Source organism: Oryx dammah, unplaced genomic scaffold (assembly GCF_014754425.2).
Source record: "Oryx dammah isolate SB20612 unplaced genomic scaffold, SCBI_Odam_1.1 HiC_scaffold_19, whole genome shotgun sequence".
NCBI classification, from domain to species: Eukaryota; Metazoa; Chordata; class Mammalia; order Artiodactyla; family Bovidae; genus Oryx; species Oryx dammah.
The window spans coordinates 19222061-19243714 of NW_024070203.1; the positions used below are offsets into that span (position 1 = coordinate 19222061).

The 21654-nt window shown below is 40.9% G+C and overlaps 1 protein-coding gene across 2 annotated transcripts in view; it reads right to left on the reverse strand.

Moving 5' to 3' along the window:
* KHDRBS3 (KH RNA binding domain containing, signal transduction associated 3) overlaps nucleotides 1–21654 on the reverse strand; it is a 159060-nt gene that overhangs the window by 62787 nt on the left and 74619 nt on the right. For both annotated transcript variants that reach the window (XM_040262080.1, XM_040262082.1), the window contains exons 4-5: nucleotides 17230–17376; nucleotides 4511–4650 (exon numbers count right to left, since the gene is read on the reverse strand). In XM_040262080.1, coding sequence (XP_040118014.1) covers nucleotides 4511–4650; nucleotides 17230–17376 — 287 coding nt within the window. The remainder of the gene's footprint in view (nucleotides 1–4510; nucleotides 4651–17229; nucleotides 17377–21654) is intronic.

Here is a 21654-nt window from a genome sequence, read left to right on the forward strand (position 1 = left end):
ATCTAACGTTAAGACGACAAATGATCACCATACGCTGACAGTTCACACAGCGTCTGGAAGCTGCAGATCTCTGCTGTGGCCCCAAGACAGTTTAAACTCTTTACGGCAGCCTGCGAGTGTGCTGCAGGGTCCTGCACTAGGCACAAAGGCTGGCAAGTGCAGTTAGAAGATCTAACCTGAGACTGCCATCCAAGAAGAGAAGAGAGAAGGGGAAGGCAAAGTATGTGAAGAAACTGTAGCTGAAATTTCCCCCATTTGATAAAAGGTCTTGAGTTGATAAGGTCAGCCTCAAGTCCTAAGTTGAAACAAACCCACTACATGTAGCACCCAACACTGGAGAATGCGTATTTACTACCTAGAGAGATAGGCTGTATTCACTTTTCTCCCCTGCTGTCTCTGGTAACAAATGCAAGGAGAGAGCACTGCCTGCTGCTACTTGGGGGAAGAGCCAGAGGGGTCAGAGACAAGGCCAGTGGAAAAGGTACACAGAACCAGCCTGCTGTTCTGCAGAGTGGAAGGAAGGGAGCATCCCTGAGGGCTCAGCTCTGTCTCGCCCTGAACATCCAGCCAGCAGCAAAACAAGGGGTAGAAACCCTGTGGAGAAAAACATAAAACTAAACAAAAGTTTGCCTGGAGTGGCATCAATCCTAATTTCCCTGACACTTCTCTGCTGGGGTCCTTGCAAGGACTGAAGTGACGTTGTCACAGTCGGTACAGGGTAGACTGGAAAAAAAGCAACTTACTTATCTCCTAGTAAGAAAGGAGTAAGTTTAGTCCTCTCATTTGAAACTGAATGAAAAGGTTCTATTAAAGTACCTATTACTCCCTATGGCGGGATTTAATTTTAGATCATTTACATCTTTTAGCAGAAATGTATCCTAAAGTGAGAACAGTGGGGAGCATGCAAGAAGATCCCAGGAATGACCTGCTCCACGGAGACATTCCCCAGTGGGGCCATCCGTGTGACCAGTCCCAACAGGCGACTCCCACAGTAAATCAGTCACGTGGCAGACAAGAACTACACTAACAGTGCTGTAAATGTCAACACTTCATCAGAAGAGTGTAAGGAATTTGCAAATGTACTGAATTCACTCAACATTTATTTCCTGAGTCCTATATGCCATGTATTAGGGACCCAAGATCCTTTAAGGTTTTATATTATGCTAAGGACTTAGCAGTAGCAGCAGCAAGGAGTCACCAGTGAAAATGTGAACAAGTCAGAAAGGGAAATTCAGTTTGATAAATGCTGTTACATAACCAAGAAGGGTGTGTGGACTGGATTCTGGGCTACAGGGTGGCCCTTTCAAACAAGGAGATGGCAAAGGCTTCTCGGAAAGGTGCCTGGGTGTGCTGAGAGCAAGGTGCTAAGGGGTGGGCAGGTGACTGCAGACAGGCCTTCCGGGGAGGAGGAAGGAAGGCCAGGGACATGGAGAGAGACTGGGCTGGCCTATTTGAGGAACAGAAAGGAGACCAATCTGGCTGGAATGGAGAATGAGAAAGCGGATCAAAGCAAAGCAGATTTATGGATAATTTTAGAGCGAAAATCAAAATGACTTCCAAGGGGTTGGGTGTGGTGAAGATCCACCAAGGAGCTTCCAACAGTCCCAGGACTAAAGTGCGAGGATGCAGTAAGCACATCTGTCTTTCATTTTATGACTGTTTTTAGCCATTTATACATCGTGAATTCTATAACTGTATTCTCCTCAGCTTTGGCCACTAGAAAGGACAAAGCATAATCTGAAGACCAATTTTGCCAACCTTACAAAATAACATGCACCTTTTTGTGTATTAATCAATCTCACTCTTAGGATTTTTAAATTTTCTACCCTAATACTTTCTGTATCAATTAACTTTTATTCTGTCAGATGAATATTAACTTACAGCAAGTTACCATATGATCTGATGAGGAAAAGTAGTAAAAATACAAATTTCTCATCGTAGTTTGCATTAATTGTGCTATAAATAAAATATAACAAAAGTGACAGAATGAAATTTCTATGGAAAAATGGCAAGGAAAGAATGGGTGGAAGAAAAAAACAAGATTCTGAATGAAAACTGAAGGGGAGGCTCAAAGAGAGGGAGAGGCAGGTTTCCAGAACCAGACTGCCCACATTCCCCCAGGTTCCCTGCCCACTGTCCTCATTCGTGACGTGGTGATGAGCAGAGCAGCATCCGCCTCACAGGGCTGTTGGTGAGGCTTAACCTAGTCAAGCTCTGTAATATGCTCAGGAAGTACTGTCAGCAGTGGGCGCACTGAGTGCTTGTTGAAGTAAGTTGGGGTGCACAGACAAGTAGGATTTCAACAGGTGAGCGGCGGAGAGAAGACTGCAGATGCAGGAACAATGTGAACAAAGGTCTGGAAGCAGGGAGCACACAGGTCCACCCAGTGGTGGGGCTAGGTGCTAAACACAGGAAACACGGCAAAGTAATGAATAAAGACCAATCGGGAGGCAGGTCTTAAGAACAGTACAGAAGGGCACTGTATGCCTCTTAGAGGAACATGAATTTAATCCTGTTTAACAAGAGTGTCTGGAAGATGTGGTGCCATGGAGTCACACGGAGGGAGGAAGCAGCGTCCAGAAGTACCCTCATGAAGGGGTTCAGTCAGCACAGCCTGCCATGACTCCACACACTAAACCACGGGCTCTGACCTGTGAACTGAACAGCAATGCTATCCAAGAACATCAGCCACCAAGGCAATGGAAAAGCTTAAAATGGTAAGCAACGCATATGTTGTCATCAAGAATATTTTTTTTTTCATCTGGGTGGATAGAGGGGTTTCTCTAGACATTACACTCCCCAAACAAAGTTTCTGCCTTCCTGCCTGTTCATAAGGTAACATTTTCTATGTAACTGAAAACATGACAGCCAGACAGTACAATGAGAGGTCTGATCTGGGGACAGAGCACCCCCTAAAGCGAGGCCCTGCCCGTGCTGTGTGCTCTCCATCCAAGGGGTAAAATGGGCCTTGGCGAGCGTGACACTCCAGGTGAGCTCTAAATACAGGCACGTGCTCCCCATCGGGAGGCGGGCCAACGGCACTGAGCAAGACAAGGGGAAGGAGAGAGAGCAGATATGGCCTCAAGGTGAGGACTCCTCACAGGCCCAGAAGCTGGAAGGGTCCAGAAAAGGATTCCTGCTACCACTTCCAGGGGGAGAGCTGTCAACACCCAGGCTGTGGCCTCCTTTAGCTGACTGTAGACATCTAGCCTCCAGAGCTGTGACCAATTTTTATTGCTTAAAGCCACCAAATTGGTAGTAATTGACTGCAACAGCCACAGGAAACTAATATACCAAATATGTAATTTTTTATGATTTCAAGTAAATTATTTAACATTAGGAGAAATGGAAATGAAAGAGATTTACCATTTACTGAACAGCTACATAAATTATTTCATTAAATCCTCTGCAGCAATCCTATTATTATTAGCCTGTTTCATAGAGAAAACCCACCTGGTGCCATGCCCAGGTCTGTGTTTATTTTACACTGCAATAACACCTGTCTGTAAGTGCTCTGACAGTGTGCTGATCCGCAACACCCCCCAGGGGAACTGACTTGTTAGTCCTCCAAATGCACTTGGTTATATGGAATATGCCTATTTAAAATTATTTTATGCAAAACTACCTGAAAAAATACATGTAGTCACTAGCAAAAAAAAAAAAAAAAATCCGTGTGACTAATTTCCACTGGGTTCTTTCGAGGTCAAAGATTAAAAACTTAAAAATAATTCTCAAATAGGTTTAAGAGTCATATCTCTATCTACAGTTTGCTTCAACGGACTTATAATTCATTAAAACATTTTTCATGTTTAAAAGGGTCATGAGGACGAGATGCGGAGTATCAGATACCACAGAGCAGCTACAGGAAATAAAAAGAGAACAGGCATGGGGACATTTACCTGGCACCTGGCACTGCTCGCCACTGGAGACGCGGCACAGAACCAACTTGATGCCAGCTGCACTCAAAAGGAAGCACAAGCTTCCACGATGTCCATCTGTGCATCAAAGCTATCGCTTACATTTTAAAGAATTAAGGGATTAATAAAATGAGAGTGATTAAATAAACTTATCATTCATTAGCTAGTAAGTGGCACAGGTCATATTTAAGCCCAGGAATGTGCACGCTCAATTGTGTCTGACTCTTTGTGACCCCAGAGACTTTAGCCCGCCAGGTTCCTATGTTCATGGGAATTTTCCAGTGTTTCTATGTTTTCCAATTTTTCCTATGTTCATGGGATTTTTTCCACTGGAGTGGGTTGCCATTTCCTCCATCCAGGGATATTCCTGATCCAGGGATTGAACCCATGTCTCCTGCCACCAGGGAAGCCCAAGAATACTGCAGTCCAAATGAATACTCTTAATATGATACAATATTGCCTGAAAGCATTCCCACAGGCTTTGTACCAACACACTGGTAGACCTGCTTACCTGTTAATAAAGAAAACAGGAAAACTGTTGCCATGACACCCCATTCTAACAACAACAAGGCAAGTCAATTAATCACACCTACCTGGTTATTGCTGGGGTTGGTACACCTCTTGTACGTAAGGTAGGTTTCCCTCGAACCACTGGGACATCGGCATTTTCGGAACCACCATTCAAATATGTTAATTCCTGGAGCTGTGCCTGCCTGATTTCATCATTATAGTCCTACACAAAAGACAGAAGAGAGCAAAGCATTTAGGACAAGAAGCAAACAATTTTTAATAAAAAAGTGTATGAAAAATAGTTTAAAAAGATAAAATAAGATTTGAGTCTGTTGAAATGAAAATATATGAATGAATCATTGTAAAGAGAAAAACCCGAACAGTATTTTCCCCCTAAACTAAAATTTTCTATGGTCAGCCATAACTCCTTCTCTTGGGCATACTTTCCAAGTGAAATATTTATAATAAAATTAAAATATCATGTAACTGATATATGGGCATTACTATTTACAACTCAGTCAACTTGTAGTTACTAAGCATAAATGATGTGCCAGCTAACAAAACCGAGGGGAGCACGCATGGTTCCTGCAGCCAAGGACTCAGTCTGACAGGAGAAAGGAGGAAGACAAAGAGGCAACATGGCAGCTTTACCAAAACTAAGAAGGGCATGCACACACTCTTTTTGTACGTATTCATTTGGATATTGTTCAAGTTGCAAAATTCGGCATTTCCAAAACTGAATACATCATCTTATTCTTGAAACTGCTCTTACATTAGTTTCAAAATATTCAACTCAGAAACTTTAGGAGTTATCCTTGATTTCTTTCCTTTCCTTAATAATATCCCCAACTCCATTCAATAATTGTCAAGAAAGACATGTAATAAATACAAGTGTGATCTGTTTTACAATCAAAAGAAAGTACAGGTCTATATGATCAAAAAGGAAGGCCATCTAACTCAACCATGGACAGTTAAGAGTAGAGTCTCTACAAGAAATGTCATCTAAGGGTGAGTGAACCAGTTACCAGAAGGGATGCTGCAAAGTATTCTAGACAGAGGGAAAAGTATATTTTAAAATCCAGAGTAAAAGTGTGTCCAGGGAACTGAAAGAAGTGCTATATGGCTAAACTACAAGAGACAGTCTGGAGTGGAGGAGTGGTCTTCAAAGTGGAAAGGAAAGCAGAAACCAAATCAAGTAAAGATTTAAGTCATTTTAAATATAACATCAAATGTCTGGAAATTATGGTACTAAAAATTATTTAATTTAAGAAAGGGAGCCGCATATTCAGGTTTATATTTTGAAAATGCTATGAACAACTGTGCCCACAAGTTAGATAACTTAGATGACACAGACAAATTCCAAGAAAGACGCAAACCATCAAAACTGACGGAGAAGAAATAGAAAATACGAACAGTTAGTAACAAGTAAAAACACTAAATTAGTACTAAAAAAAATTTTTTTAAGTCCTGCAAAGAAAAGCCTAAGTCTGTGGGGCTTCACTGGAGAACTCTACAAACAATTAAAAAAGAATTAATGTGATCCTTCACAAACTTCCAAAAACTACAAAGCAGGAGACATCTCCTCACTGATTCTATGAAGTAAGTATCGTTGCCCTGATACCAAAACCAAAGACATTACAAGACATCTGCAAAAGAGTGTCCTTAGGAATACAGACGCAACAGCTCTTGGAAAAGTGCTAAGAGGTCAAATCCACTAGCATGAACAATAAGAAAAGGGAATATGCACAAGAACTGAGCAGAACTTATACCAGGATTGCAAGCATGGTTTAACCCCTGTGAAAATCAATTAACATAATACCATGATAATAGAATAAAGGACAAAAATCACTTAGTAATTTTAATATACCAAGAAAAAATCTGACAGAAGAATCCAACATACTTTCATTATAGAAATACCCAACAAACTAAGAAAACCCATAGCTAATACCATATTTAATGGTAAAAGACTGAAAGTGTCAGCCTAAGTCCAGGAACAAGACAGGATTTATACTTCTGCCACTTTTGATTAATGGTATTCAGGTTGGAAGAGAAGAAACAAAATAATTTCGATTTACAGATGGCATAATCCTATATGTAGAAAAACACAAAGAATCCACAAAAACATTATTAGAGCCAATAAAAGAGTTTAGTATAGTTGCAGGGTATAAGATTAATATACAAAAATCAGTTGCATTTCTTTATACTAACAATAAGCATTATAAGAATAAAAAAAAAAGATTCCATCTAGAGTAGCATCAAAAAGAATAGCATACTTAGAAGTAAATTAACAAAATAAAGGTAAGATCTGTACACTGAAAAGTACAAAGTAATATTGGAATACATTTTAAAAACTCTAAGTAAAAGGAAAGATATCCCATGTTCATGGATAGGAGGACTCAACATTGTTTTTATGACAATAACTGCCCACCCCTTGCAACATACACAAATGATCTACAGACTCAAGGAAATCCCTATTAAAATTCCTGCTGGCCTCTTGCAGCAATAGACAAGCTGATCCTAAAATTTACATGGAAATCCAAAGAATCTAGGATACCCAGAACTATCTAAAGGAAGAACAAAGTTGGAGGACTGTATGCTCCAATTTCAAAAATTACAGTAAAGCTACAGTAATCAAAGCAGTATGATACTGACTTAAATAATACATAAAGATCAATGAAATAAAACTGAGAGCAAAGATATCAAGTACAGTCAATTGATTCTCCAATAGTCTCCAACAAATGGTGCTGCAACAACTGACTATCCACATCAAAAAAATAAGGTGGGCCCTCTACTTTTTGCCACAAAAACTACAAATGTTCTAACTTAGATTATGTTGATGGTTGCAGCACTATGGAATATACTAGAAACCACTGAATCATATATTTCATATGAGTAGATTTTATGCTGTGTGATTTATATCTCAAAAAAGATAATAAAAGGGGGTAAAAAAAACCCACTGGAGGCAGAAACATGAGGTGGAAGTAGTTAAGTAATCCCAGGATGTGGTAAAGATGACCTGGAGTAGGGAGGGACGTGGCAGGAAGGGTGGGAAGAGCTAGACATGGAGTTATTTATTATGCTTAATTTTATTAGATATGGCAATATATTGATTATGGGGGTATAAGAGCAAAGTTAAGAATGCTGATTTGTTTCTGGAAGACAAGAAGAGTAACAATTTAATCAATCAATTGCAGGTTGAGTCTGCAATGGTCTATAGTACATAAAAATTGAGATATTCTATAGCAATCAGATAGAGGAAATGAAAACCTAGAAGTCAAAGAGAGGGATACAGAAGTGGGCAAGGAAGAGTTACACAGGCCCCACACATTACAGAGTAGGGTGTGTCGTCAAGGCTGGCCCATGGTAGGCTCTTGGCAGAGAACCTCTGAATCTGTTGTGGGTTCTGCCTATTAAGACTGCTTCCATGTGCCTGAGGCCTGAGGTCAGGGTGTACCCACTCGGTCAGATAAATCTGTCTCAGGAACATGACCAATGGGGAATGTTGGTTGTGGCTCAGAAAGGGGGATTGTGGTGCTGGCCTCTGAGCATCCGTCAAGGGCACTGCACACCTTTGTGACTGATCTGAAATAAAAATCCTGGACACAAGGTTCAGGGGAGCCTCCCTGGTTCGAACGAACAGTCCAGTGTCATCACATGGTGTTGCTGGGAGAATCAAAGAGTCCTGCGTAAGTCCACTGGGAAAGGACAGCAGGAAGCGTGGGCCTGGTTTTTCCCAACTGGCTCATTTTCTCTTTGCTGAGTACTCCTAAAGAACAGCTGAGCTTGCAGGTGGCTGTGGGGACCTCTCACAACAATCCATCTGTAGACAGCATCGGCAGCAGGCAGGGCTGTGTGGGAACCATCACGGAGCGAGAGAAGGGCTGAAGACACGGCTCTGAACACCAGCATGCAGAAGGGGGAGGACCTCACAAAGACAACAGGTAGGTGTGGCGAGAGGTGAGAGGGACAGGTAGGTGATCACGCTACAAAAGCCTCCACAAGCCAGTGCTGCATTCACATCAATGAGAAGCCAGGCACTGACTCCGTGGGACTCACCAACTACAAAGGCAGTGCTGACTTCATAATCATCTTGGTGAACAGTGAGTGAGCTAGAATTCATTCAGGTAGAATGAAGAATGAATGGGAACAAGTCCCAGATACAGTAAAGGAGCCAGCTTCTCCCAGTTGTTTGCTACAAAGAGGAAGAGAGAAGGACTACAGTCTGAAGAAGAAGGAAGGATTTGATGATAGAAGAAACAAGCAAATCTGAGTATGAATGAAAGACTCAGATGAGACACTATCCTGAATTATTTCGAATTAAAATATAAAATGCTGAAGCTGAAGCTCCAATACTTTGGCTACCTGACGCGAAGAGCTGATGCATTGGAAAAGATCCTGATGCTGGGAAAGAGTGAAGCCAGGAGGAAAAGGGGACGCCAGAGGACAAGATGGTTGGATGGCATCACCAACTCAATGGACATGAGTTTGAGCAAGTTCTGGGAGATGATGAAGGATAGGGAACCCTGGCGTATCCATGGGGTCACAAAGAGTTGGACACGACTGAGTGACTAAAAAACAAACACTCTCTTTCTTACTTTTCAAAAGTAGAGTGCAAAAAACAACTTGTAGGAGAAAGCACTGTGAAGTAAGAAAAATAATATGGACACCAATCAAAAATGAAGTTGACATCATAACCAGCTAAAACCTGCAGAGTAAGAGGAAGAAAGGTAAATGAAGAAAAAGTCAAGTCATTACCATTAGCAAGAAAGGCTAAGGTCTGAGTCTACATTTTACTGCAAATACAGGTTCTCTAACTTATCTGGGGTATCATGACCTCAGAAGTCATGTGAATCTATAGTTATTTCAACTTCTTTAAAATAAGCCTATCAACATGTTCCTTGCCATTTTACTAAAAATGTGTGATTAATAAATTATTTGTAAAGTACATTCTAAATAAAATGTGCTATGTAAATGCTAAGTATTGGCCCTACTGAAAAGTGTTAGAAAGCAGGACACAAAATTTTATGTGGTTAAAAACAGATTCAGGGAAAAAGGACATAACTGAGGCCCCATTCAGTTCAGTTCAGTTCAGTCACTCAGTCGTGTCCAACTCTTCGTGACCCCACGAATCACAGCACGCCAGACCTCCCTGTCCATCACCATCTCCCGGAGTTCACTCAGACTCCCGTCCATCAGGTCAGTGATGCCACCCAGCCATCTCATCCTCTGTCATCCGCTTCTCCTCCTGCCCCCAATCTCTCCCAGCATCAGAGTCTTTTCCAATGAGTCAACTCTTCCCATGAGGTGGCCAGTACTGGAGTTTCAGCTTTAGCATCATTCCTTCCAAAGAAATCCCAGGGTTGATCTCCTTCAGAATGGACTGGTTGGATCTCCTTGCAGTCCAAGGGACTCTCAAGAGTCTTCTCCAACACCACAGTTCAAAAGCATCAATTCTTCAGCAATCAGCCTTCTTCACAGTCCAACTCTCACATCCATACATGACCACAGGAAAAACCATAGCCTTGACTAGACGGACCTTAGTCGGCAAAGTAATGTTTCTGCTTTTGAATATGCTATCTAGGTTGGTCATAACTTTTCTTTCAAGGAGTAAGCGTCTTTTTATTTCATGGCTGCAGTCACCATCTGCAGTGATTTTGGAGCCCCATTAGAAATACATTAAAAATTTTAAAAAAATAAGCAAAAGCTTTGCTCTAAGTAGAGTTAGGTAATTTACAATTGTGCCACAAAAAGTAGAATTAAAAGCTTATTTTAAACATCATTTGTGTGAAAGTAAATTTTAAAGTAGACAATGTAGTTAGGAGGGAAAACAAACACAAAAATAGAATCTAAGTCAATCACATTTGAGGTTTAGCCTGAATTTAACCAACTGTATGAGCAGCTATGTAATTTTAGACAACTTCTTTAGACATGAGGTAACTGTTTCTTCTGATGTCACACAAGACACCATAGATATACACACTGTAGTTACAATTTTATTGGTCTTTGAGATGCTTTTAAATCAGTAGAGAAACCGAGTCATAGGTGGCAGCTTACAGACTAAATTATTTTTACAATTTTACATTTTAAACTAGTCATTACTAAATTATCACTTCAACTCCCCATCTGAAAAGTGAAACTATCATAACACTAACACCAACACTGTCATCAATTGTGAAGAGCAGAAAATGGATTACAATTCTAATTAAATATGTGTAAATGGGATTTCTCTAGCCAGTAAATTTAGAATCTATTTAAATGTGTTAGCCTGGAGAATCGGAAAGTTTTTCAATAAAATCATTAAAAGTAATTTATTAAAAATTCAGTGGGTTCTTTGCCAGAAATGTAGTCTTCAGATATGTTTGCCAAAATATGCTAATATTTACATTCAAGGTTAATCCTGGGATCAATGTTTGAATTATAATCTATAAGAAATAAATGTTCATTATTTGAAGACTAATTAAATAAATTCTGAAACATGCATATAAAATATTATGCAGACATTAAAAAGAATGAAGCAAAACTTTGCATATGCTTACATGGACAAAGGTACAAAACAACCTATTAAAAACAATTAAAGGTTACAAGATAGCACGGGACTTGCAGGGTAACTGAGGAGTTTCTCAAAGCCCTTCCATAAAAGGCGACAATAAAAGCTGACTGAACAGTTAAAAACAATTTTAGGACTCTGGAAACTTATTGAAGGGATACAATAGATGGAAAATACAATAAATCTGTTTGTGAAAAACTGCTAAGTCTCAGGTAAGAAGGGTGAGAGCCTGTGGTGATTTTGTCTGGGGATGCTTCCATCCCTCCTCCCAGCCCAGATGATGCTGGGTTCCACTGGGATGGTAAACCACAAGAACCAGAAGAAGGAGATTCACTCAGCTTCAAAGAACAAATGAAAAAGCTTCATGCCCAGCAGCACCATCAACATCAGTAGCAGCTGGTAGTGAACAACCAGAGAAGACCCATCAGCAAGTCTAAACATCAGGTTTGGGGTGGTGCAAGCAACAAACAGAAAGACTGGCACATTAGCCAGAAGTTTACCAGCCATGGGGAGCTTTGATAGCTCTCTGCCTGATGGTGAGTGTGTGTCCACGCAAAGGGGATACAAGGACTCCTGGCAGAAAGTAAAACCTGGGGCAGACGGGAACCCGACTATACTCCCCAGTGACAGCCAGTTCCATCAGCAGAGGGTGAAAGCCCTACAGACATAGGTTTCAAGCACAACCTCTGACAACGCACTAGTTGATCTCTCAGCAATGCTGACTCAGACAAAACTCCTAGAAGGCCAGGCTTAAGAATAATATTGAGGGAAAAAAAAATTAACAAAACTTTAGACCATGAAGGAGACAGACTGCAGTTTCAATCCAACTAAATTATTGAAGAAAACACCTGTAACAACAACCCTCTGGGAAAAAATGAATCAGAATCAGATTCATCACAAAACGTTACCTAAAATGTAGTTTTCTCACCAATAACCTAAGAGACGTGTAAAGAAAGGAAAATGTCATCCATATCCAGGGCAGGAAGAAACTTCCCAGGAGAGGACCCAAAACTGGACTAGCAAAAAAAGATTTTTAAAAACCCAAAATAACTATAATACAAAGTTACTCAGAGGAGTTCATCAAAAGATTTGAGATGGCACAAGAATGAATCAGTGAACCTGAAGGTAGGTCAACTAAAAGTGTTCACTCTGAAAAACAGAGAAAAGCCGACGAAGGAAAATGAGTCTGAGATATCTCTGGGGCACCACTGAATGTACCAGCATACACATAATGGGAATCCAGAGGCTGAGGGGGTAGGGGAGGAAGAATAAGGTGGGAAAAAATCTAAAGAAACAATGGCTGAAAACTACTCACATCTGAAGAAAGACATAAACCCACATATCCACAAAGCTTAATCAACAAGAAAGATAAACATGTACACCAAAGTCAAATTGTTGAAAATCAAAGAGAAAGTCTGAGTAGTGGCAAGAGAAAAACAACAGATCATGTACAGAACAAAATAATTAATGATTCTTCCCATCAAAAATAGTGGAGGTTATAAAACAGATGAATGGTCTTTTACTACCTAACCGCCAACCAAAAACTATATACAGGTATAATTCAGAGATATTGTGGGTTTGGTTCCAGACCACTGCAATAAAGCAAATATTTCAATAAAGCAAGTCATACAAAATTTTTAGCTTCTCATTGCCTAGAAAAGTTATATCTAACACTATACTATAGTCTACTAGCATGCAATAGCATTGTGTCTAAAAAAAAAATGTACCTACCTTAATTAAAAAATATTTTATTGCTAAAAACTGCTAACCATTATTTGAGCCTTCAGTGAGTCCCAGTAGTAATAGTAGTAATAAAGATCACTGATCACAGATCACCATAACAAACACAAAGTTAATTTTTTTTAAAGTTTGAGATACTGTAAGAATTACCAAAATGTGACACAGAGACATGAAGTAAATAAATGTTATTGGATAAATGATGCCAACAGACTTGTCTGACACAGGGTTGTCACAAACCTTCGATTTGTTAAAACATAGTATCTCTGAAGCATAGTAAAATGAAGTGCAATTAAAAAAAGTATGCTTGTAAACTAAACTTTAGGATATAGGTGAAATAAAAGACATTTTGAGGAAAAAAAGAACAATTTTGCTAGCAGACCTATGTTACAAAAAAAGACTAAAGGAAGTCCTTCAGGCTGAAAAGAAGCAACATCATATCATATGGCAATTCTATTTGCATAAACAAATGAACAGCACCAAAAACAATAAATGTGTGTGTTAATGTCTATATGAATACTGTACTACAAACCAATAACTCCCATGATTATACATGTAAAAATCCTTAAACTATTAGTAAGCCAAACCCAGCAACATATAAAAGGGACTATATATCAGCTTGGTTAAATCCTAAAACCAAGTAGGATTTAACCTTGGACTGCACAGTTGGCTTGACATCTGAAAAGCAACTATGCAACGCACTAGGATTAACAGAATAAAGGAGAAAAACCACATGATCATCTCAATGGACAGAAAAAAACATCTGGCACAATCCAACACCCATTTGTGATAAAACAAAAACAAAACCAAAAAACCTCTTAACAACTAGCAATAGAACTTCAACATGATAAAGGGTCGCAATAGAAAAGACCCTACAGCTAACATCACGCTTACTAGTAAAAGACTGAAAACAAGAAAAAGATTTCCATCTTCATGTCTATTCAACAAAGCATTGAAAAAGTTCTAGTTAGTGCAATAAAGAAGACAATAAAATTAATAAAAAATGAAAGGCATCAGGTAGGAAAGGAAGTAAAGCTTCTTTATTCACAGATCACATGTCCTTGTGGGCACCCACACACTGAAACTAGCAAACACATCCAGCAAGGTCAAATAAGAGCAATTCCATTTCTATACACTAGCAACCATCTGAAAATGAGATTTAGAAAAACAGTTCCATTCACAGTAACATCGAGAAGTATATAATACTTACAAACAAAATTTAACAAAAGAAATGCAAGACTGGGATCCTGAAAACTATAATAAAACACTGCTGAGAAAAAATTTTAAGTATCTTTTTAAAAAACAGAGAGACAATTTCAAGTTCATGGACAGGAAGATGTAATACTGTTAAGATGGAAATTATCCCCAAAGTGATCTTCAGGTTCTATAGTATCAAAACACTAAGAAATTTTTTTTGGGTAGAAATCCACAAGCTAAATGTAAAAGAAACATAAAAGTGCAAAGCAGCCAGAAAAGACAAGACAACTTTGAAAAAGAACCCAGTTGCAGAACTTACACAACCTGGATTTCAAAATCTGCTCTAAGGCTGAACTAATTAAGAGAATGGTCCAGGCATAAGGACAGGCACATTAATCAATGGAACAGAACTGAGAATCCTGAAATAAATTCATACACTTATCTGCAGTTAATTTTCAATACTGGTGCCAAGGCAATCCAACAGGGGTAGAATTGTCTTTTTAGCATATAGCGCTGGGACTACTGGATACCTATATAGAAATTTAGATGCTAAATCTAATGCCATACACAAAAATTAACTTTGAGTGGATCACAGACATAAACCAGAGTGTTAATACCATAAAACGTTAAGAAAACACAACAGAAATTCCTTGTGACTTTGGGATAGACAAAAGAGTCTTCTGGCCTGCTCAGGTTCAAGATGAAAGACATTGGAACCTATGTCTTGGTGGAAGAGTGGAAAGAGATAGGGTGGAGGTCTGCCGCTGCCATCTCTGGAAACAGTCTCTCCTGCTTGGCTAAGCCGGCACTCCCCAGTCCACACTGAATGACCAGGAGAGGAGTAAATCCCTCCTTCCTCTTGTCAGAGTTGCAATTTTACAGTCATTTACAGGACTGGAAAAGGTCAGTTTTCACTCCAATCCCAAAGAAAGGCAATGCCAAAAAATGCTCAAACTACCGCACATTTGCACTCATCTCACATGCTAGTAAAGTAATGCTCAAAATTCTCCAAGCCAGGCTTCAGCAATACATGAACTGTGAACTTCCAGATGTTCAAGCTGGTTTTAGAAAAGGCAGAGGAACCAGAGATCAAATTGCCAACACCTGCTGAAAGAGAGTTCCAGAAAAACATTTATTTCTGCTTTATTGACTATGCCAAAGCCTTTGACTGTGTGGATCACAATAAACTGTGGAAAATTCTGAAAGAGATGGGAATACCAGACCACCTGACTTGCCTCTTGAGAAATCTATATGCAGGTCAGGAAGCAGTAGTTCGAACTGGACATGGAACAACAGATTGGTTCCAAATAGCAAAAGGAGTACGTCAAGGCTGTATATTGTCACCCTGCTTATTTAACTTCTATGCAGAGTACCTCATGAGAAACGCTGGGCTGGAGGAAGCACAAGCTGGAATCCAGATTGCCGGGAGAAATCTCAATAACCTCAGATATGCAGATGACACCACCCTTATGGCAGAAAGTGAAGAGGGACTTAAAAGCCTCTTGATGAAAGTAAAAGAAGAGAGTGAAAAAGTTGGCTGAAAGTTCAACATTCAGAAAACGAAGATCGTGGCATCCGGTCCCATCACTTCATGGGAAATAGATGGGGAAACAGTAGAAACAGTGTCAGACTTTATTTTTGGGGGCTCCAAAATCACTGCAGATGGTGACTGCAGCCATGAAATTAAAAGACGCTTACTCCTTGGAAGAAAAGTTATGACCAACCTAGACAGCATATTGAAAAGCAGAGACATTACTTTGCCAACAAAGGTCCATCTAGTCAAGGCTATGGTTTTTCCAGTGGTCATGTTATGGATGTGAGAGTTGGACTGTGAAGAAAGCTGAGCGCCAAAGAATTGACACTTTTGAACTGTGGTGTTGGAGAAGACTCTTTGAGAATCCCTTGGACAGCAAGGAGATCCAACCAGTCCATTCTAAAGGACATCAGCCCTGGGTGTTCTTTGGAAGGAATGATGCTGAAGCTGAAACTCCAGTACTTTGGCCACCTCATGGGAAGAGTTGACTCATTGGCAAAGACTCTGATGCTGGGAGGGATTGGGAACAGGAGGAAAAGGGGACAACAGAGGATGAGATGGCTGGATGGCATCACCGACTTGATGGACGTGAGTTTGAGTGAACACCAGGAGTTGGTGATGGACAGGGAGGCCTGGCGTGCTGCGATTCATGGGGTCACAAAGAGTCGGATACGACTGAGTGACTGAACTGAACTGAACTGATATCAATATCTGATTCTAACCTGTCTCTCCCATTACATAAGCCCCATAAGGGCAGGGACTCTGTCATTTATTGATTTACAGGTGTCTATCAAATAGAAAGCACTCAAAAACTTTGTTTTTAAACTAAATGAATAGTAGGATCATCTTAACTGGCTTGACAGAACCAATAAAAAGTTAACTATATTAAGTTCCCAAATTAAAGTACTTAATCCAATCTTATGCCCTGTTTTTTTCAAGGCTGTCATGATTTATAACATGCTTCCCCTACAAATGTGACAGTCTCCTCCCAGATAATGTAATCATGACACAGGCTGCAGTCGGCAAGTCAATCACTGCATCTACCGAGCACGATCTGACCCCAGACAGCTGTTGGCGCAGGCGACAGTTTACAGTAAACTGTCTGAAGAGGTTCAATTTGTTTTTTTTTAATCTAGACAGGTCCAAGTTTTTGTTTTTTAAATCTAGAACATGCAAATTATACAGAAGGCCTACATTAACTCTTGTAGTGGAAACAGGGATATATTCTCTTTAAATTATCAGATTCTCAGCAACATCAAGGTGTCTGAAAAGGATTAAAAAGACCACCCACTGTTAACAAAACATAAATGTCCGCTCGGCACCCTTCCTCTCTGTGCTCGTCTGCTCGTGTCCATCACCCTAATCAGAGATCGTCTGTATCCATCCCTTCCCTTAGCCACACAGCCTTAAGGTCAGGGCTGTGCTCATCTCACTCCAGCTCCAAGCACAGCGTCTGGCTTGTGGCCGGCACCAATAAGCTCATGCTGCATAGCAACAAACCTGTGAGGTGACTTCAGTGTCACAAAAAGGCTTAGGATCTGCGACCCAAAACACACACCACTGACTGCTCTTCACCTTTCTTGCTGGGTCACCTGAGCTGTATTGCCTCACCTCTTTCAAAATCCCTAACCTCACAGAAAACGAAGGAATGATGCCAAGTAGTTCACAGGGACACTTTAGCAGATCAAGCACTATGAAAATAACAATTACTGATAAGAATTATCCAGGATTAAAACAAAGGGAGGACTTTCAAGTACCAATTAATTATCAAGAAACATTGTACTAACTGGAATGAGGAACTTTTTGATTTCTTCCAGAGCATGTCCCATCCGGGCATAGGCTTCTGCTGGGGGTGCAAAAACTTCAATGAGAACGTGGAGATCATCATTGAGATGGAAGTACTTTGCTTCTCCACTTTTCCTCAACTCTTCTTCCTGAAGAAAGAAAACTCATGTTTAAAACGGTGTCATTGTAAGAAAAGAAAAACTACCAAGTTTATTTCACACATGGTGGTCCTAAAGATTCACTCAGCAGCAAACACCACCCAAGGAAGTACATTTAAAACATATACATGATTCTGTCATTCCCAGGGCCTTTATGGAGACTCCACAGGCTTCCTGCTGCACAGGAGGAAGCCTCCAGTCCCGCCTCTGGCCCAGGAGTCCTCCTGCTATCTAGCCAAGGCCACGCTTGCCAGCTGACTCTCTTCACCCCACCACCCACCACCCCAGGCCTTGCTGGCTCATCCCCCCAGGCACCGCAAAGAACTCCTCTGTGTTCCTCAAACTGGCTACCCAGGCAGGCCTGCGTCTGTGCTGGTTACGCTGTGCGTTTACCGCTATCTAAAATACTTTAGTGCTGGTCCATTTTCTAATCTCTCTCACTTAAAGTGGTTGCCATGGAGCAGAACCCATGGGTGTCTTGTTTTATTGCATGCTTCTTTGTCTAGAAAAGCGCTTGGTAGATAGCAGATGCTCAATGAATATTTCTGAATGAGTAGGTAAACATTCATTTTTATGCTCATTGGTCATTCATATATTCAAAAAATATTTCCACATGCCAGGCCCTACACTCTATCTGAGAAAAAAACAGTGAACACAATAAATGAAAACTTTTTTAAGATTTTATTTCATTATGAGAAACATTAAAAAAAATGGTTGATATAATGAAATTCAGGGGAAGAAAATAGGCGGGGGACGGGAGGGATTCAGATCATAAACAGACCACTAACTTTGCTCCATTAGCTCTTTCAACAAGCCTTCATTAGAGCAACAATTACAGAATCTAATTCTTCTAATAGTCTTTGTTCTCAACATTAAGGTCAAACAGACACACAAAGATTAGTAGGAACCTACAACCGGAGGGATTTCCAAAAGGCAGGAATCCCTGCGAGCCATTCCAAAAAACCTACCCTGTAAGAGAGAGAGCCCAGGGATTCCTGGCAACAGCACCTGCTGGTCCTGGCATTAGCCAAGGGGCCAAAGAGGCACACACACCCTGGATCTAAGGCTTCAACTTTTGTTAGTTAACTAATTTGAATTCTCATGAAGAAATGCAATTAAAATACACAGCATGAAAAGGGCAGGGGACCTAGAGCCAGACAGACCTGAATTTTAGCCATGCTGGTCAATATGGGTGTGAGTCTGAACAGATTATATGTAATCCAACACTTAATTCACAAAATCAGTTTGGTGTCAGGGCTTCCCCCATAGCTCAGTTGGTAAAACATTTGCCTGCAATGCAGGAGACCTGGGTTCGATTCCTAGATCAGGAAGATCCCCTGGAAAAGGAAATGGCAACCCATTCCAGTATTCTTGCCTGGAGAATCCCACGGACAGAGGAGCCTAACAGGCTACAGTTCACAAGATCCCAAGAGTCAGACACGACTTAGCGACTAAACCACCATCACCACCATCACCACCACTAAACCACCATATGTATATGAACACCCTGGTGCTCAGACGGTAAAGCGTCTGCCTGCAATGCAGGAGACCCAGGGTCGGGAAGATCCCCTGAAGAAGGGAATGGCAACCCACTCCAGTTTTCTTGCCTGGGACATCCCTTGGACAGAAGGGCCTGACAGGCTACAGTCAACGGGGTCACAGAGTCAGACACAACTGAGAAACTCTCGCAATGTAAATGAGTGCAGGCTCGCTGAGATGACTACAAAGGCAGCTTGGGTAAAGGCTGGCAGAGGAGATGGTGTACATAGTGCCCAGGATGCTGCCTTGTGTGGGGCAGGTACTCAGGAAATGCTAATTTCCTTCACATTTATGGAAAGTGGACCAGAGAATGAAAGACAAGAAAAAAATTATTTGAAGGGAGAGCAAATATAAGCTACCGATGCATTTCCTTCAAAATCTGTCAACTGTGAAAAGGACTATTCTTTATGCCAATGGTGGACTAGTTCTTGTCCTTATCAGAATATTTTCATTATTTGATCTGACACTCTGACTTTCAAAGTTGAGGTCTTAAAAACTGGATTCTATGCCTGGTAGTTCACCTTTGAAAACATGAACTACTGAAGTAAACATTTCTTATCTTTTTCTAATAATGGCACCAAGCTAATGCTTTAAATGAGATTATAATTGTTGATTCACAGGCAAACATTTTCATTTCTATTACAAACTGAAGCTGGAACCGGGAGGCTTTCTGATCATAACCACAACTGTCCTGCAACTCCACAGAGTGAGCAGTTATTACTGGGTTTCTTCTTGGGTTAATGGTGAGAGGCAATGCTCTGTTTAGGGAAGAACACAGACTTTATTGAGTTCTGCATTTAAACCCCAAATCCAACAACTGGTCAGGTTACTTTATCTTTATCTTGAAGAAGTGATTTTAAAATGAATAATAATAATGTAGTACCTACTACTCAAAGGGTTGTTATAGTAATAAAGTAGCCATCATAATAGTCATTAGGAGTTATTAGCAATAAAGGTGTTGGAGTCATTCAAAAGACATCAGAAGTCTTTAGAATTATGCTTACCATAAAACAAGCACTCAAATGATAAATACAGTAATGATAATTATTATAACATAATGATAGTATTAATTATTATATTATCCTATAACATAGATGATGTGTGCAAAACATTCAGCATGTCTGGCACAAACTGAAGGCTCAAGAGACCATAGCATTTTTGTGATTATTATGCTACATAACCAGTTGATACATGTCAGTAATGAATCCTACAATTTTATCAAAAGAGCAAGTACAAGAAGAAAATGAATTATGTTCACATTAGAACTTAAATGATGAACACTATGAAAATCTAAAAGGAAGAGATTGTAATACTAGGGAATGGAAATGTCTTTAGAAATAAACATTATTAATGGAGGACTTCTGTAGACTAAAAATCAATAGAAAGGATAAACTGAAGTTAGGCAGTGAGGATCTGACTACTACCTGGCAGATGGGACACATCTGTCGCTGAAACGATCACTGTGGTTACTGTCAGGGAGACACTTCTGAAGGTGTAAGCCATGGACCACATGGGACAGTATGATGGGCGAGAAGGAGACGAGGTGGGCAGGGTGGGGTGAAATGGGCTCTTTCTACTGCACTGAAGATGGAAATGGCAGACTCAGGACTTGACATAATCAGTTCAAGGCCCAAAGAGCCAGAAGTATCCCAGAAGGTTTCCCTGCTGTGGCCACGGGCTGCTGGAGCCAAGAGACCAGGCGAAGCTCGGGCATGTACAGCGGAATGACCAGCAGACTGCCGGCCATCCCTATGGGGACTAAGGACAGTGTCTGGAGGACCATGAAACCCTGAGAGCTGGATGGGCAACATCTGGAAGGATTCGAGTGACTCTGAGTACAAACACTAAGCCCCACTGAGCCTCCCACACTGGCAAAAGCCCGTCTCAAACAGTCAAGGAAGCTGCTTAAAAGGAGATGACAATTCTCATGCTTTCCTTCTACTACCCTTTATCACCTCCTGTCCCAAGACTGTATCCCTGCCTGCCCCAGGGATGCAGAAAATAAAAGAGCTGAACTAAATCTAGAGGAGAAGGCTGCACGAAGACAGTAACTGTAGGATTCCTGGTGTGTGTGTACTAAACATTTACTCCCAGTCTTTCCAACAAGGATCTGGGGCCTTTTACTATAATAAGCGTATGCTGAAAAGGAGAAATACTCATACAGTTTGAGGATGAACAGACTCGATTCTGGGCAAATGCTGCTCTGCCGAAGGCCACCAATGAGACTGGGGTTTATGGAGTCAAGAGATAAAGTGCTTTTGGTCCTGGTCCCCTGACAGTGGGCTCAGTACACTATGCTATGTCCTCAGCTCCTAGGTGCCTTGATGGGATGTAAATGATCACCATTTGAGGAATCCCCATACTGACCCACTGACTGATGTGTTCAAGGACACAGAAATGAGAGGATTTGTGAAGGGGTGATACCTGGTCTGGGAAAGAGGCTCGAATGTGTAATAACAGGGAGTCCCATGCGATGCGGAGCATGGCCTCTGTGACCAGGTAGCCCAAAGGACCCACTGCAACGGATGTCAAAGCACCTCACTCCCAACCCCCTCAGAGGCTACTCATGAACGTGACTGCACCACATGGACTGCCCTCAAAAAGGATTCCTGGCTCCTGTCACCGCTGCCTGTCTAACATGCCAGAAGCAGAGAACAATCACCAGCCCTTAAAATGGCCACAAGATCTGGGAGGACCACCAAGCATGGTTAGCGAGCTGACACAGTTTAG